The sequence below is a fragment of the Neopsephotus bourkii genome, unplaced genomic scaffold (genome assembly GCF_033783945.1).
Source record: "Neopsephotus bourkii isolate Nb327-2 ecotype Australia unplaced genomic scaffold, CSIRO-AGI_Nbou_v1 NB_1027, whole genome shotgun sequence".
Classification (NCBI taxonomy): domain Eukaryota; kingdom Metazoa; phylum Chordata; class Aves; order Psittaciformes; family Psittacidae; genus Neopsephotus; species Neopsephotus bourkii.
Genome location: NW_026901516.1, coordinates 2,761,552 through 2,778,184, shown reverse-complemented (window position 1 = coordinate 2,778,184; position 16,633 = coordinate 2,761,552). Strand labels below are relative to the sequence as shown.

The 16,633-nt window shown below is 44.9% G+C and overlaps 1 protein-coding gene across 6 annotated transcripts in view; it reads left to right on the top strand.

Moving 5' to 3' along the window:
• The window catches only part of KCTD1 (potassium channel tetramerization domain containing 1), a 99,187-nt gene that overhangs the window by 22,876 nt on the left and 59,678 nt on the right, over window positions 1-16,633 (top strand). Inside the window, exon 1 of one of the 6 annotated variants that reach the window (XM_061360540.1) lies at window positions 9,657-9,908. The exons of 2 other annotated variants lie outside the window; for them this stretch is intronic. In XM_061360540.1, coding sequence (XP_061216524.1) covers window positions 9,843-9,908 — 66 coding nt within the window. In that variant the 5' untranslated portion in view covers window positions 9,657-9,842. Of the gene's footprint in view, window positions 1-9,656; window positions 9,909-10,125; window positions 10,282-10,331; window positions 12,340-16,633 lie in introns of those variants that run through there. 3 more of the 6 variants (XM_061360545.1, XM_061360544.1, XM_061360539.1) reach the window with 3 other exon arrangements.

Here is a 16,633-nt window from a genome sequence, read left to right as displayed (position 1 = left end):
TGTATCATCCGAGCCAGAAATTTAATTCACTGGGTTTTTTGTTCCCTTATTTGCATTAGTCTGTTTTCAGCTTAGGTGATTTGTTGTTGGTTGGTTTGTTGGGGTTTTTTAATTCTGGTTTAAAACATACCCAAAGTTGTAGAACATTTACAACATTTTTTTGGTTGTTTCATGTCCTTTCCATAAAAAGGAGGAATATGAGAGGAATGATTCTGAGGTTAAAATGAAGGGTAAACCTTTCATACAGGCAAGTGCTAACTTGACTACTGCCTATTTAAATAACTATTTGTGTATAGTATTTTGAGAAACTAATCTAGGGCTAGTATTTACCATCTTTCATTAAAAAATGTGTTATTACTGGTATACTCTGTGAAGGAGACTTGCCTAATACAAACATCACAGTGCTTATGTTCAAATTGTGATGAAAAATGTTTGCCTTTTCTGAAGCTTTCAGAGGGTGAAAATTCCTCTGACTTATTCATTTAAAATTTTCCTATTGCCCAGCTGACAGAAAAAGAAAAACACTATAAGCTTACAGGTATTACTCCACTAACATATCAAAAAATACTGAAAAAGTATTTGGTTTAGGTATATTTGTTGTTTTAACAACGGTCACTCAGATCTAGCTAAAGCCTAGACAGCCCTTAAGACAGGAGCACCCCGTTCGTTGGGTTGAGCTTCTGAGCAGGACAGTAAGGGGGGTAGTGGCAGTGGTCCACGGCGTTAGGGAGAACTTTCACAAAAGACCAGAGCTGTGGCCAGAAAGAATGAGGAAATGAAGACTTGATGACTTCCCCTATATGGAGGTGGTTGTGTAGCTTCAGTGTGTTACTGGTACTACTGCTGAGAGTTGAAACGCTCAACATGACTTCCCACCGTAGTACCAGGCTTCTTGGACCTCATGTAGCTCAAAAGCCAAGTAAAGATGTGCCCTTGCAAGGGGAAAATTTGTTGGGTGGCCAAAAAGCCTCTGGTTTTGTACCCTCTGTACAAAAATACTTCAGTAAACTTAGTAAACAAGAATGATTATAAACATCCTAGGTGGACAGGTAGCCCATGAGCCTCCCACCATGTGTTTCCGCCATGATATAGCATCAGGATCATTTTCCCATAAGATTTTGGATGTGGCCAAAGCCAGGAAGTGCAGCAGGCAAGTTCAAGCAGATTTCCTGTCCATGAATGCTAATTAGCGCTAATTAGTGCTAATTAGCACTGCTGACCTCAGTCAGGGACATCAGGATTTTTCTAGTTTATACAGCAGTGTATGGGGTTCTCCCAGGGTTAGCCCAGGCACTAGTGGCCAAACAGGAATTCAGAAGACAAAATCCTGTCCCTTCCTGTTTGGGAATGACAAGCTCAGTTAAAGTGATGGGTTAGCAAATTGGATCTAAAACTTCCCTTCAGATACAGTGCCCATTACAAAAACATTACAAATCCAGATACTCTGATCCTTTAGCCTTACAAACAAAACTCCTGTAATTCTGCCTCTCTACTCCATGTATGACTGAAATTCCTAAGTACTTAAACACCAGCACTTTCTGACAGGATAAAACTAGTTCTTAGAAAATGTTACTAAACATTTTCATTTAAGCCAAGCCCAATATATCTTGTTGAACAAAAGAAAAGCTTTGAGACTTAGGAACGCCAGTGAAAGTGGAGGAATTAAGGTGATTATCTACCTATGATTGGGAACAAGAATCCTGCTGTAACTGCTGAAAATGCAGTGAAATAGTGGGAATTTTCAGTAGAAGTATCCTCAAAGTCACATCTAGGTAGTTTTAGAGTGGCACTGAATATGTAAAGCACAGAAAGGATGTATTTTCCTTCACTCTTCTATCAACGCACCAGAAAGACCAAAGGTCAGGCTCTCAGAAGAACACTGTGTTCACTAACTCTAATTTAATTATCTACATAAGCAGCCATGTTTGCAAATGGCTAAGCACCAAACAGCTCCCATGGAAACCATATCAGGTGCAAGACTGATAAAAGTACTGCTGGCTTAAATACCTATACAACAGGTTTTGAATTCAGAGCCTTTTTAATAATCAGAACAAAGTTACTGGTTCTGAGAACCTGAAGAAATCTGTATACGAATTCCTTGTAGTAGTTCCTTGTGATTCTTTTTTCTAAACACCTTACCAAAGAGGTGGAAAAAATGGCTTGTTTAGGATTTGGGTGGTGAATTTTTGATAAAGAAATCTTGAGAGGAAAAGACTTACCTAGAAAAACAAGTCAAGTTAACAGCTCAGTTCTCATAGGCAAGTTTATCTGGGAAATCCCAGGAGTGCAAATCACCAGTCTCCAAAACAAAAAGTCTATCTTAAAAATCACACGGATTTCTTCTTCCTAAAAATTACAAAACTGTGGTTCTGCACCCAATTTCCAAGTTTTACAGAGCAGTAATTCAAGGTTTCAAACTTGTCTTCCAAACATTAATTTTCAAAGCCTCCATTCCAGCATACAGAGGAGGAAACTCCAAACCCACTAAGTATTATGAGGTTGTGAGATTTGGCAACCCTGTTATCAAGATGTTACTGTCAAGGCCAAATTCATAGGAACGACCTCGAAATAAAGGCCCTATTATTTCTCACCACTCTTCAAACTACTCATCCCCAAGAAACTTTGCAATTGGAGTAGAATGCCGAGTTGCTTGGAAAGAGATTAAATTGTTCACAGCTGCCTGGGAATTAACAGACTTCCTCCTCTTTATGGTGGAATGCAGCATATTTCTGAGCCAGGTGGAGGATACCCTGTGAGGCTCTTGTAGGACCTGGAATTGGCGCTAAGAACGACATTTTCAAGTCTGCACATATATCTGAGTTACCAGAGCTCAATAATAATTTTCTGGCAGATTAGTCCTGCCCTACAGCAGGTTTCTATGATCACTAAAGCCAGAATGAAAGCAATGGGTCTGGATTTCACACTTTATATCCTTCCACACTGAAGGATAATAAGGGTGATTTTACAACCTGCTTTTTTCCTTTGGCACCAATCAGCAAGAAGGAGTCTGACAATACACAGGTAAAGAGCAGAGTAAACTGTAGGAACAGATCCATAACAGGCCAAGTGACACACTCACTCCAAACGTGGTGGAAATTATTCAGAATAACTTGATAAAACTTTGCCAGGATTACTAATGGAGAGATTGTGCACTGCAAATTGCAATTTGCAAAACAAAGTTGTTCTGTGCCAGGCAAAAGAAAAGCTTACAATTTTTTTTCTTGCTTATTTGAACAAAGCTCACTGATCCTAAAAAACAAAGGGGTTACTAGCGAATATCTACTTGTTTGTAATTAAATAATTCAGTCCATGAATGTGCAAGGTGCTGGCTCTGAGGGAGTTTTTAAATGATATTTATTTATTTAATGAGACCGTTAGTTCTGTGAAAAGAAAAAGAATTTTAGTCTTGATCTTCAAATAACGGAACTTTGAATCAAACCCAGCTTCATCTTTTGTGGATACAAATAGACAAGGCCATTCAAAGCAAGGGATGGACAAAAAAGGTTTTGCAGTTAGACATTATCAGCACTTGCAGAAGTGTTTGTTTATTTATTTAAATGACAAACTCTAACAAAATACTGAAATTTACCAGATGTTAGAAGGTATTTTTAATACTATAAAAACTCAAGTGAGGCACAGCCGATGCATCCAGTCTTTTTCTCTAAACTTTGTAACCTTTGTCTATCTTAGCTCTGAATCACTTTAGTTTTTCTACTTTTCCATGTTTTACCCTGAATAACTTAAAACTACAGCAAAATACAGGTGCAAACTGCAAAGAGACCTTTCTTTACTTCATGTCATCTAGCTTTAAACTTCAAAGGAAAGTCCTAAAATATCCTGAAGATTTTCACCCCACTTTTACCTGAAATCACATACACTAGCAACATTTAGCTCATAAAAGCTTTTGCATAAAGGACCAGTCAAATAAAAAATAGCAAGCAAATTCTCCTTACCTGTTAATATTCTGCCACATGTTCTACCGCTTTTTTCTTTATATGAATCGAATCATGCTCTGATAAAGGATGTGAAGGGGGTTGGCAGTTAACACGCCATAGTTTTTTATTCCTGTAGTCTTCTTCCATATGGCATATGAATTTATTCCCTTCTACTCAAATGCTGCTTTACAAATTAGTGTAGTCTGTGATGCAAACCTTATTTAAAAAATTTGTGTTTAGATCTCACAAGATAACTAGAGATGCTTTAAGCATCTCACACAATGAGAAGGAAACATGGCATTCTGCTATCAGGGGCAGAAAACATCATGACCAGATAATATTTGAAAAGAAAATAGGCGCAAAATTTGCACAGGTCAGATTTGCAAACATCACATCAAATAAAGTGAGGGAGAAAGAAAGGGGAAGCATACAAAAAATGAGAGTTGTGTTTAATTTTAAGTTACTGTTTAGCAACAGATAGGTGGATCTAGGTAACAGCCTAAGTAGAGTTCTGACACTGCTTAACAGTATGGTTGTATTCTCTGTAAGCTTCCTTTGAACTCACCCAGTTTTACATTGCTTAAACTGGTTTTATGCCAACCCAGCTGAGATAACTCAATTGGGAAAAGAAAATCTAAGCAGACAGGCCATTGGTGCTGGGGGTTTTGCTACATAAATACCTGAAAAGGAATTTCCAAATTCACAATGACATAGACATAATACTGGTAGAAAGGGAGAATAATCAGTTTATTTCAGTCACTAAGTCAAAACAAAAATATATTGACAGTGAATTCATGGTATAAAGAGGCTTTAAAGCCACTAGCCAATGGTCAGGGCAAGATTCCCTTCTCCAGGCTGTGCTGAAGCGCAGCTGTTACCTTTGCCCCTTGAGGATCCCCAGCTTGGAGAAAAGCCTGGTGTGAATAAGCTTTGTCGGGTGCAAAGCCCTGCCTCTGGCTCTCTATAGGAATCACTGCTCAGCATACCTCATGGCAACACAGAAACTTTGGATCATGCAATGGAGCTGGAAAGGTTAGCAAGAATCCATACAGTACGGGAACAAGGTGTAAGATACACTTCTTCAGAGGATCATCCCATTACATTTTTGTTTGTTATATTGTAAGGACTCTTCTTTTTTTTTCTTGAAGGAATGTTTAAGGAGCCTTCTCACGCAGACCCTGTTGTCATATAGCCAGTTACCCCTCCCTGCATTTCTAGATTTCATCCAACCCAGTGAGACTTCCAGCCTGAACTCTTAGCTCAAAATAGGTACTTATTAGAAGATTATGATGGAAAATAGATTTTCAAGAGCTCCATACCCAATACAGCATTAGTTTATGCTCGATTACACATAGTACCAATAACACTGTATAAAGTGAGAACTTGTACTTATGCAGACCTATAATACCTATAAACAAGGCTTTGTGGTTACACAGAGATCTCTCTTTAGAGGTTCCTTGCTTGATTTACTAGGCTTGGTCCTTCTAAATTTCCCTCACCTCAATGCAGAATTTATGGGCTCAGTTGAAAGGACTAAAAACTAACCTAAGTCATCAGCCTGGATGCAAAATGCTCTTTCTCTCCATGGAGAATAAACGTTATGCCACTAATGTGCCCGATTGCTTGGTGTCAGTAGTTCATAGAAGTAGCCAGGCAACTGCTAGAGCAATTCTAACCAGTTACTGCTGTGCCCTGCAAACCAGACAATTTGTTTCAAGTGCCCTCATCACCACAAAAGCAAAGACAAACATAAATGCTAATATATAGCATTAATATTTCTCCTGGCAACTTACCTTCAGCACATTCTAAAAGACCCTTAAAACCTTTACGCAGTGCAATACAATTTATTACCTGCCTCTCTCCAAGCTGTCTGACAACATAGCTCTTCTTTATTTTTGGAAGCAAAAATGCTCCAGCAGCTTGACACCGAAAATAACGATGATTCACGAAGCCTTGACTTTTAATTTGCCAAGCACTAAACATGTGCTTTCTTACAAGGATGATGACTCAGGTTTTCTCTGGCTTGCCTTGAAAAAGGAGCAATTGGGAAACAAATTGTGGCCTCAGCAGCAGAAATATGGCTTTTGTAAAAGGAAAAGAAAAAATAAAGCAGTCAAGTGAAAATGGCAAATACCTGTGGGGAAAAAAGTACCAGCATATGTCGGAAGTACACTTTCAATTGGCAGCGTGGAGCTTTGTGAGGGGGCTGGTTTGATGCTGCCTTCACGTTTCACGACATGTCGATAGTAGCTGGCACTTTGATATGCACAACTACTACTAACGTTTCATAATATGACAATCTAAGATGTGAAATAGCTTTTGTATTTTAAAATTCACTCAGAACAGCTGCAACTTAGCACTGATGGATACACCATAGCTTTCCTAAATCAACATCTCCTTTCTTGAGTTACAAAGCTGTTTCATTGTCACGCAGACAAGAGACACTAATCTAAAACCAGGAAAGTTTAGGATAAAAGATTTAAAACCTATTATAGCACATTATATGTCAGCATCAGCTGTCTCTAGTATTGAAAAAAGTAATGAAACAATCAGAAATATCATATACACAAGTAAAAGAGTAAAATAAAAAATGCGATTAACATTTTCAAGTGACAGTCATAAACACTAAAAAAGCTTATCTCAAAACTGCATGTTTCTGGGTGGGAGAAGGATATTTAGGACATGCTTTTTCCCTAAGTGAATTTTCCAAGAGTCCCAAGTGTTATTTGCCTTCTAGTTCTCTAGTGTCAGTATGGATTTCTCACACCAATTTCTGCATAGCCTGCCTCTACAGTGAAAATATCTTGTGTTTAGAAAACATACTGATATGTTTTAAGAACATGTTTATTGCACTTAAACTAAAAGTAAAATTGTACATGGAGAAAAAGCTGTTTTCCTAAAAAGATGCCACGTGGTCAGCCTTTGGGCTAACCAACAAGCTTGCTTTAAGCACCGTTTTAAAAAATCTTTCCTAGGCTCTTAGACTGGATTTTGGGGTGCAAATGAGCCCAACGGATTTCCTTTGTTTCTTGGTTTTGGGGGAATATTCCAGTTTAGTTCCTAGTGAAGCTTCATAATGAAACACCTACCAAGAAACACCAAACCAGGAAGGGTTAGGTGGCTGTAAGTGAAATAACCACTTGTGGAGACCACAGGACAAGTAGCCTGTGTTAGTCTGAAGGAGAATAAGGCTGTGTGGAACAGCACAATAGTCAGACTGTACAGGTGTGTAGCTCTAGCAAGCTCTCTCCTTGCCAGGAGCAAGACCAGGGGTAAGGAGAAGAGTAGCTTTAAAAAGAAGTAAGGAAATGCCTGAAACTACTTGTTAATGTGGTTACAAGCCTTTATTGTAAACCAGCTGACTCATGGAGAAGGTTTTCAGGGTTTGCTTTTCAACCTGGCATGCTGATTCTGTGGCATATGAGCTCATCTCCATGCACACACAAAGAAGGATAATCCAGTCTGGAGTTGCAACCCTAGCAGGACAGGTGTGTTATTAGTGTTCTGTGGGTATTACAGTTTCTTTACTGATAGCAGTAATAAAACGTATTCTCTAAATGTGGACAGGACCTGTATGAGAATCAGCCTCAAACCTTGAGTCCTAGGGGAGAATGCTGTCTGTGCCTGCATGGAGCTCTCAACAGGATAAAACTCCGATTAGTGACATGGAGGGTGGAGTGGATGTAAATTTAATGTTATTATGCCAACTTGGATTAGACAACCTTGTGCAACTCTGGCGTTTTTTGGAATGCAGTTTGATTACCTCGTCTACCTTGAAAATTTGAACAATAGGATTTAAAAGTCTGGAATACACTGACTAGGCTAAATCTTATCTTCAGGAATGTAGACAGATAAGTAAGTTAACATACAAATATGATTAACTTACATATGTATACATACACACACATATATACATATAGGTTAGACAGGTATATAGTTTATGTGGGTGTCTGCCCAATTATAGGCACTTGCAGCATTCTAAACACCTCACTTTCTACTCTCTGAATTCCCCCTGGCTGCTGAGGTGCTTCCAAATGATGTGTGTAATATGGATGCTCAGTATACATTTTTCCCCTTCAACCTTACTGCAAGTTCTTTATGTCCTTTATACTTACTATTAGTATACTGGGCTCCATATTAATCTCCAAGTCTGTCATCATAGTTCACCTCCTATAATCAGGAAATGGTGATTAAATGAACATCCAAGTACAGAAGCTGTCAACCTGGTGTTCATCTCTTTTAAAGTTAAAAAAAACCCCAACAACCAAATATTCAATCACCTTTTGCACTCACGTGGCTCTGAAAAGGTCTTCTTAAAAAGAAGGAAAGCAGCTTCATCTGTCTTAGGAGAGGATTGAGATCAAAGGTCAATGACAGTCATGTCATTTTTAGCATTTGTGGGAACAGTAAAGGAAAAAAAAATCTCAGTACAAGAGGTGTATGCCCTGCAGTTCTTGGTCTTCTAGGGTAGGATGCTACAGCTCCTGAAAGGAGCTTGTCCGAAGCTTGTCTGATTTTAACCAAAAAAAGGTCTTGCTGCATTTAGCTGTATGTTCAGCATGCGGTCCATCTCATTAAAGGTCTTTGAGACTTTGTTTCAGGATTGGGTTGCAGATAGCGTACGACAAGAAAAAAACAAAACAAAAACAACAAAACACAAGAATCAATCAAACAAAACAAAACAAAAAACACCAAAAAAAACCACCAACCCACCAAAAAACCACAACAAAACCCCTTTATTTATATCCTCTTTGTGTGCACAGGAAAAAAATCCCAAAACACTCTAGAATATAGATATATGCCAGGGAACATAATCTGCTCTCAAACTACAGAGTGAGCACAACTACTTTAGTGCATGCAATAACTTTGACCTCCGTGTAATTATTCGAAGCTTACATCAATATAAAAGTACCGGGTTTCTTTTCAGTTATTCTCTGGGAGTGGCAGGCTCTCTTCCCGGAGCGCTTATTTGTTCCGAATTGGCTAATTTGCTCAACAATTTGCACATCCCGTTTTCGGGATCACACGTTTGCCCGGACGGCGAGGGCTGGAGCTGCCCCGGACGCACCGTCCGCGGCCACCGGCCTCCGCCTGGGGTGGGGAAGAGGGAAAGCAGCCCCGGGGCTCAGCGCTGTTCGGTACCGGCACCGAGCCTTCCCCAAAGTTAACCACCACGGCTGGGCATCGAGCAATTGCCTACGGATGAGTAAGCAGCAAATGTGGCAACTCGGGCCAGCAGCTCTGCAATTAAGGCTATAATTTCAGGTGTAGCCAGTAGTCGTAATGAATATTTATTTCAAGGTACCAAATAAAAGAAATCGTCCGGCGAGGCTGCATAGGGAGGTTTATGGGGATAGTTTGGTTTGTGTAATGCGGGCACTACCTGGTCGGGAGCAGCTTCGTTCCGTTCGGGGTGGGACAGGCTCCCACGGCCTCAGGGCTTGTGTCCCTGAGCCCGGCAAAGGACCCTTCCCAAGGAAGGAAGGGTAAGGCAGTGCACAGCGAGGCGGCTGGCTGCGGCACAGCTGGGTACGGCTTCCCCAAGGCAGAGCCGGGCGGGGAGCTCGGTGTCGGCGGAAGCCCCCGCGGGGCGGCCTCGCTGGGTCCAGCGTCTCTATACCCCTTGCGCTCTACTACGGTTGCCGAAGTCCCCTCGGGTTTTGCCCTGTTACTGAAGGGGATAGCTGAGGAAGGAGCTGGGCTCCCTGGGAAGCGGGGGGGGGGCGTGGGCCCTCTGGCTGCCTGGAAGTCTGCAGCCCCAGCGAGCTAGAAGCTAGCCCGGGGCGTCCGCCAGCCCCCGAGCCCTTATTACTCCTTCTCTGCGATCAACATCGCCGCGTGTGCCACAAGGCAAGAGAGAGCCGCTGCTCCCACCCGGCTCTTCCCGGGAGGATTCAAGTCGCACGGATGCAAAACCCTGAGGGTCCGTCTCCACCTGAGCCCCTCGACCGAAATCCAGGCGCTCGGCTTAAGGTGCGAGGCTGGTCGGGGCCGGCGCCTAGGCAGCATCCCGTCGGGGGCAGGGACAAGATTTTTGGGTGGATTTTTTTTTCTTTTTTTTTTTTTTTCTTTTTCTTTTCTGGTTTGTTTCTAAGTTGCTGTGCAGTGAGGAATGCCGACCTCCATCCCAGCTGCTTGGTGGCGGTCCGTCCCTTCTGAAAGAGCTGCTCCACATAGAGAGTGCTTATTATATGGGTTTTTTCGGGGATGGGGAGGCGGGACGGGCGCTGGGGGTGGGGGGGAATCATCGGGTCAGGGCGAACGCCCTAGCCCGGCGGTTCTTCATCACCCCCGGCGCTCATCACCGTTGCTCGACGGGACGGACCCGAGGTGAGCGGCGGGCGCGGTAAGTACCGCTCCCTTCCCCGCGGTACCCCTTCAGCCTCCTCCCCATTCATCCTCAACCCCTCCCGCCCCTTCCCCGCCGCCGCCACTGGGAGCGCGGCCCCTTTAAGAGCCCGGCTTTGCCTCCCGGTAGCTGAAGGTCATTAAAACACAAAAGCGCTCCAGCGCTGCGGTCCAATATAGCGCATGCGCCCTGCCCGAGGACTGGCAGGGAGACGGCAATATGGCGAGAATGCCTGGCAGCGGCGGCGGCGGCGGAGAGTGGAGCGGCGGAGGGGGAGGCGGACGCGGACGCGGCGGCGGGAACAATGCTGGGGACCGGCCGCCCGGCCGCGGCGTCGCCCCCCGCCCGCACCGCTACTGCAGCGCCGGCGAGGAGGAGGAGGGCGAGGAGGAGGATGAAATCCAGGAGGTGCAGATAACGGGGGACGAGGAGGAGGAGGACGGAGCCGATGGGGGGCTGCTGCTGGACGAGGAGGAGGAGGAAGAGGAGATGGGTCTGGAGTGGGACGGCGAGGAGGAGACGGAGCCGCTGCCGTCTGCCCCGGGCCGTACGCCGGGCGGCGGCGGCAGCGGCGTCGGGGCGGCCCCGGGGGGAGCCGCAGCGGCTGCCCCGGGGGGCGGCGGTGGCCCCGGGGGGGCGGCGGAGGACGCGGAGCTGGAGGCGGCCCTGCTGCTGCAGCGGCCGGAGCGGGCGCGGCTGAGCGAGAACACGCGGTTGGCCACCCGCTACGCGGTGCGCATCTTCCGCGAGTACCTGAGCGAGAAGGCGCAGAGTCCCGACTTCGAGACGATGGACAAGGGGGCGCTCTGCCGGGTCCTGCGCTCCTTCTACGCCGAGGCGCGCTCCAAGAGCGGACAGCTCTACTCCAAGTCCTCCCTCATCAGCATCCGCAGCTCCCTCAACCGCTACCTCAACGAGCCACCCTACTGCCGCACCCTCGACCTCACCAAGGACCCCGAGCTCCGCGCCGCCAACCTCACCCTGGCTGCTGTCATCCGCAAGCTGGAGGAGCAGGGTGCTGGGCCGGTGGTGCAGAAGCAGGCCATCACCCGCGCCGATCTCCGCAAGCTCTACACTTGCAGTGTCTTCAGCACCCAGAGCCCCTTTGGGCTCCTCAACAAGGTCTGGTTTGAGACCTGCATGTACTTCTGCACCCGGGGCCGGGAGAACCAGCGGGAGCTGGAGGAGGACTCCTTTGGGCTGGCTGTAGATGAGGATGGACGCAAGTTTGTCTACTTCAAGGCACTGGGGCCCTACCACAAGTCGCGCTCATCCTCCTGGAGCAAAAAGCGGGCGGAGAGCAGCGACGAGGAGAACCTGCCCCGCATGTATGAAACTGGCACCGAGTTCTGCCCCTATGCTAGCTTTGTCAAGTACCTCTCCAAGCGCAACCCCCTCTGCAAGGCCTTCTTCCAGCGCCCACGGGACCACTGCAGTGAGGGTGACATCACTTGGTACGAGAACAAGGCCATTGGCAAGAATCTCTTGGGCACCCGCATGCAGATGCTCTCCAAAGCAGCCAAGCTCTCTAAGACCTACACTAACCACTGTATTGGTGCAGTCTCCATTGCCACCCTCAACAGCATCGCCGGTATCGGCACAAAGCTGGGGGGACCGCAGCCGCCGCACCACCAACCCCCTCCCCACCACCACCACCTCCTCCATCACCCCGCTGGCGGGGGCTGCTACACCCCTGCCTCTCTCAACGGTGGACCACGGCCCCGGCCACCTGCCGCCAACCCCTACGTGCTGCCCAAAGACAGTGATGCCGCACCAGTGAAGGCAGAAGCGGCTGCGGTGGCCCCAGTTAAGCGGGCGCTCTACGAGGCAGTGTTCCCGGCAGGGGCTGCGGCCGGTGGTGATGCCTGTGGGCCCTCTGCCTCCCCTAAAAGACTCTGCCGCCGCCCCGCTGAGCCCCTGGATGCCGCCGCGCCTGCCGTGGTGGTGGTCTCAGTGAAACACGACCCCCTGCCTCACCTCCTCCCTGAAGCCAATGGGCACAGAAGCACCACTTCACCCACAGTAGTTTCACCTGCTATTGTTTCCCCCACACAGGTAACCGAAAAAAAGAGAAAAAGGAGGAAAAAAAAAAAAAGGTGGCAATGGCAACCCTGTACCCTGTCCCACACAGGCCTCACTGCACCCCACCTTGCTTCCAATCTTACCCAAGGCTGGGTACCAACGTACACCACCAGCCCTGGGAGCCCAGATGCAAGTTACCCAACTTCACTGCCCCACAACTTCCTCTGGTCCAGTGGCTGCTCACTGCGTGGGTCAGACTCAAGAGGTGCCTTGGTGCTGCTATGGTCCCTGTTGGCAGCAGCACCAATGGCTCAGCCCTGTGGGCTCCCCCTTTACCTCCTTATTTTTTCTTTTCCCCTTTTTTTCTTCTTTCTCTTTTTTTGCGGGAGATGTGAGTTATGAAAGTCGGGCCAAAATAGTAGATAAGGGCATCAGGTATCATTAGTGTGTGTGGTGTTCTTGATGTGCTAATGAACTATTTGAATAACCTCAAATGCAGGAAACGGCTGGGAGAATACTCAATTACACACTAGTAATGAGGGTGTAATTTTAAACTTCAGAAGTTAACAAGAGGGTTAATACAGCAATTGCATTAATCTTGTATTTGTTTATTTAAAATAGCTCTGTTTCCTGGCAGTGATCTTCTTTTTCCCCATTTCTTTCAAGTAAGGCAAATTGGCTTTAGTTGCATTAGTTACTGTACTGGTGAAATACACAGTAAGAGCACAATTGAACAGGTTTAGGTGCAGCTTCACTGTGGAACAAGCCCAAGTTCATTAGATGTGTTTCATTGAGGTGAAGGAGGTCTTGTCAGGAGCGCCGTTGAGCTGTGCCATAATGTATGGCTTGTGACCCCCCTCTGCTGTGTGTCACACGTGCTGGTGCCTGCTCCCTATCCCCTCCAAAAGTACTTTCGGGTGTTTGAGAGCTGAAGCTAAATTACTTCAATTAAAGACTCACACCTCTGCAATTGGCTTGAAGTTTGGAAGTCTTTCTAAGTAAATCTATAAAGTGTATGCGGTTATGTTGTGCCCCATAAAATACCGTGTTTCAGGCAAGAAGTTTACTGCTGGCTGCCCTACATGATTACAAAACCCCTCTGACATTCTTGTGTCAAGTAATAACAGGGATTGCAGCCGTCAGCCAGAGAGCGTGGTGCTGGGCAAGCACAGGTATATGACATGCCTGAGCTGTTTCCCAAGTGGAAATACCAGTTCTGGACAGACTGACCCTTTCAAAGAGTTTGCCAGCTAATCAACCAGCCTGAAGGCTAATTGGGAAGAGGGAGGGAGAGTGGGGCTTCCAGTGAATGCCTGCATAAGCATCTATGTTCTTTAAAGTACCTGTGACCTCTCCTTCTAGCAGGGTTGGTTGTTTTTTTTCTTTGGACCACTTCAGTGAAGTGCTGTAGTTTGATCTCCCGCTGTGTGTATCTGGTGTTTCTGAATGGCTTAGAGGCTTGATTATGTGCAGATAATGTTTTTGTTCTAGCTCATTATTTCAGGTATAAGCTAATGCTGTTCCCTGTGTTTAACCCTGGACTCCTCTCTCCCTCGCTTTTAATGACCTTGAAAGTAATTTTGAAACTTCAAAAGTAGTTTAGCTCTTTCAGAGCAGCAGCACATGTGAGCATGGGAAGGGGAACAGGGGTCTGGGCAGAACAGTTCTGATCCAGTTAGCTGTAATGGAGTACGCGTGTCTTTAACCTGTTAAATGAGGTGGTTCGGTACCTTCAGTCATCAGGCTGGAGAGCTTGATCTCTACCCACAGATCTCTTCACACTTGCATAAAGCTTAGGTGAGGAGAAATACAGGTGCTGTACTGTTTGTTGCAAGGCTGTGATTCCTACATGAAGCATTCAGTGCTGTAGTTCTCATTAGTGGTGGGCTGTAGGGAGAAAGGGAGAAATACCTAAAATAGATTATAGACTGAACAGGCATGTGCTGTTTTCTTGAGCATATCAAGAAAGAAAATGAGCAATCAGCAAGGATACCAGACAGTGTGGGGTTATTTTTCCTCAGTAATTACATGGAAATGTTCATCTCCATTCACAGTTTAATGAGCTAAACAAGCTGCCCAGCCACTTTTGTAGCTGAATCTTTCCTTTGCTACAGAACTCATTAATTTAAGTCTTTAGGAGAAGGAAAAGTGTCTTTTTTAATTGCCAATTCTTCTCATGTCAATTTTAACTTACGCACTTCTGGGAGGTGACAGAATGAAAAAATACTGGCTGTGGAATAGATTTCCTTGGGAGAATGTTAATGATAAACTTTTTCTCCCTAGCTACCTTTTATAATAGTTAGGCTAATAGAGGTCCAGGGCATTTCCTGGGGAAATTAATGGCTGGCTGGGGTTAATGGCCCAAGGCATTGCCTCAAGCCATCAACTCTCCCAGCCAGTCATTAATCCCGAGGAAATGCCCTGGTCCTCAATCGTTATTGCTTAATTATAAACAAAGACTTTCCAGGCCTCTCATCAAGTAACATGACATTAAATTCAGCTGTTGACAAATATTACAGATTCCTCGAAAACATGAAGGTCATAAGTCTGTGGTTTATTGGTCATTTTTGTAATTATTCTTCTAGGGGATGGATTCTGCTGCCCTCGTGGACTTGTGCAATACTGTGATGAAAAAGTGGTGGAGTGATGAGCGGGTTTCTCAGCATCTTTCTACTGTGTGCATGCATGCTCTTTCTTTTTTTTTTTTCATGGCATTAAGCAAGGTATAGAAAAGGTTAAACAAAAGCACTGAATGGAATGAATGTCTCCTGTGTTCACTGACTACAAACTTTTAAGTGTAAGAATCTGAGCAAGGATGTTAATTTTATTTTTTTCAGTCGTGGTTGCTCCTGTCTTCTGTTTTAGCCCCAGGATGTCTTTTCAATGCTGGGTTTGTAGAAACCTCCTCCAGAGTTAGGGAAAGGTACATTAAACCTTCCTCCTGATCCAATGATTGCTTTAGGTTGCAGCCTCGAGAGCAGCATTTATGGAGTGTATTTTAAGCATACAGCACTGTGCCATCATAGCACAACTTTTTTTTCAGTACTTATTTGCTCAGAAGTGTAGCAATTTTCCTGCCACTGACAACAGTACTTCAGCTGAAGTTGATGACAGAGGGATGTAATTTGGCTGTTGCTCCTCTCTCGTGTTACTGAAAGATGAACAATAGCTGAAGTTTAAGCTTTTGATGCTACAGTGTGGTGGTAGTTGTTGAGATTTATAGATCTGGTACACGCTGAACTTACTACAGTAGTAATACCCCAAAATAGATCTAGGAAGTAGATTGGCTTCTGCCATAGGTGAGGAGAGGTGTGTGTCATTGAAAATGCTTCCTTTATAGTGATTCTGTAACTCAGTTGGGTTTCTCTTGGCTGCTTGTGGAAAGTTTCTTCAGCTGTTAAGGTATCTACCAAACGCTCAGTGATTAAAACATAAGCCACGTGCATTTGTCTTGGCTGTTCTGGGGAATCCTGAAACATTTTTTTACTCCTGCTTTAAACTGGGAGCTGTCCTTTTTGTTTTGATCTGGCACATCTCTTCATTGCTTTGTGTTCTCTTTGAAGTGTTTACTTTGACCAGAACCAGAAATCCAGTTCTGACTGCAGGTTTTGCACATGACGAACATGAGGAGGTAGCAGGTACAACTGAGAGCAAATCAATAAATTAGTCTAGCTCTTTTTTTTTGGTTGATTTTTTTTTTTTTTTAATGCGGATAAGAATTTTTCTGTTTGATCTTTGATCTGGGAACACCCTGCACTTCCATAAAATAGCCACAAAAAAGGCTTCTGTTATGTACAAATATTTGTAGTACTCTGACCAGAATCATCACTAGGTGCTTTCCGGGGGGGGGTGGGTACGAGAGCCCGTCAGACTGCTTCCGGGAAGGGTGCTTAGGATAGTAGTGTTAGGATGCTGGGCTTTACTTCTAGGCAGGTAATAGATGGGGCAATATCCTTATCTTAAGGCTATTTACACTGATGACTGCTAAATACCCTGTTAGTTCTTGTGGCAGGACTGCTGTTGATCAGGTTTCAGAGGTTAGTCCTGGCTGCCCTACTGCCTAGTTAGTGCCATCCTCTTTGATAAATTGTTATCCCAGGTTGTAAGAAAATCAGGGATTTGCTTGGTGTCTTTTTTAAAAGAAATGCTGTGGTTAAAATCTTAAATGTTGAGGGTTAAAGGAACTTCAACCTACAGTTAAAGAAACTGTACCTACCGTGGAGGCTACTGGTTGGTTGTTTCTTGGTTGTTGTTTGTGGTTTTTTAATGGGAAGATTTTAATCTTCTCCTAAGTTATGGATTTGGAAAGTGATTAACTGTAGAAGGG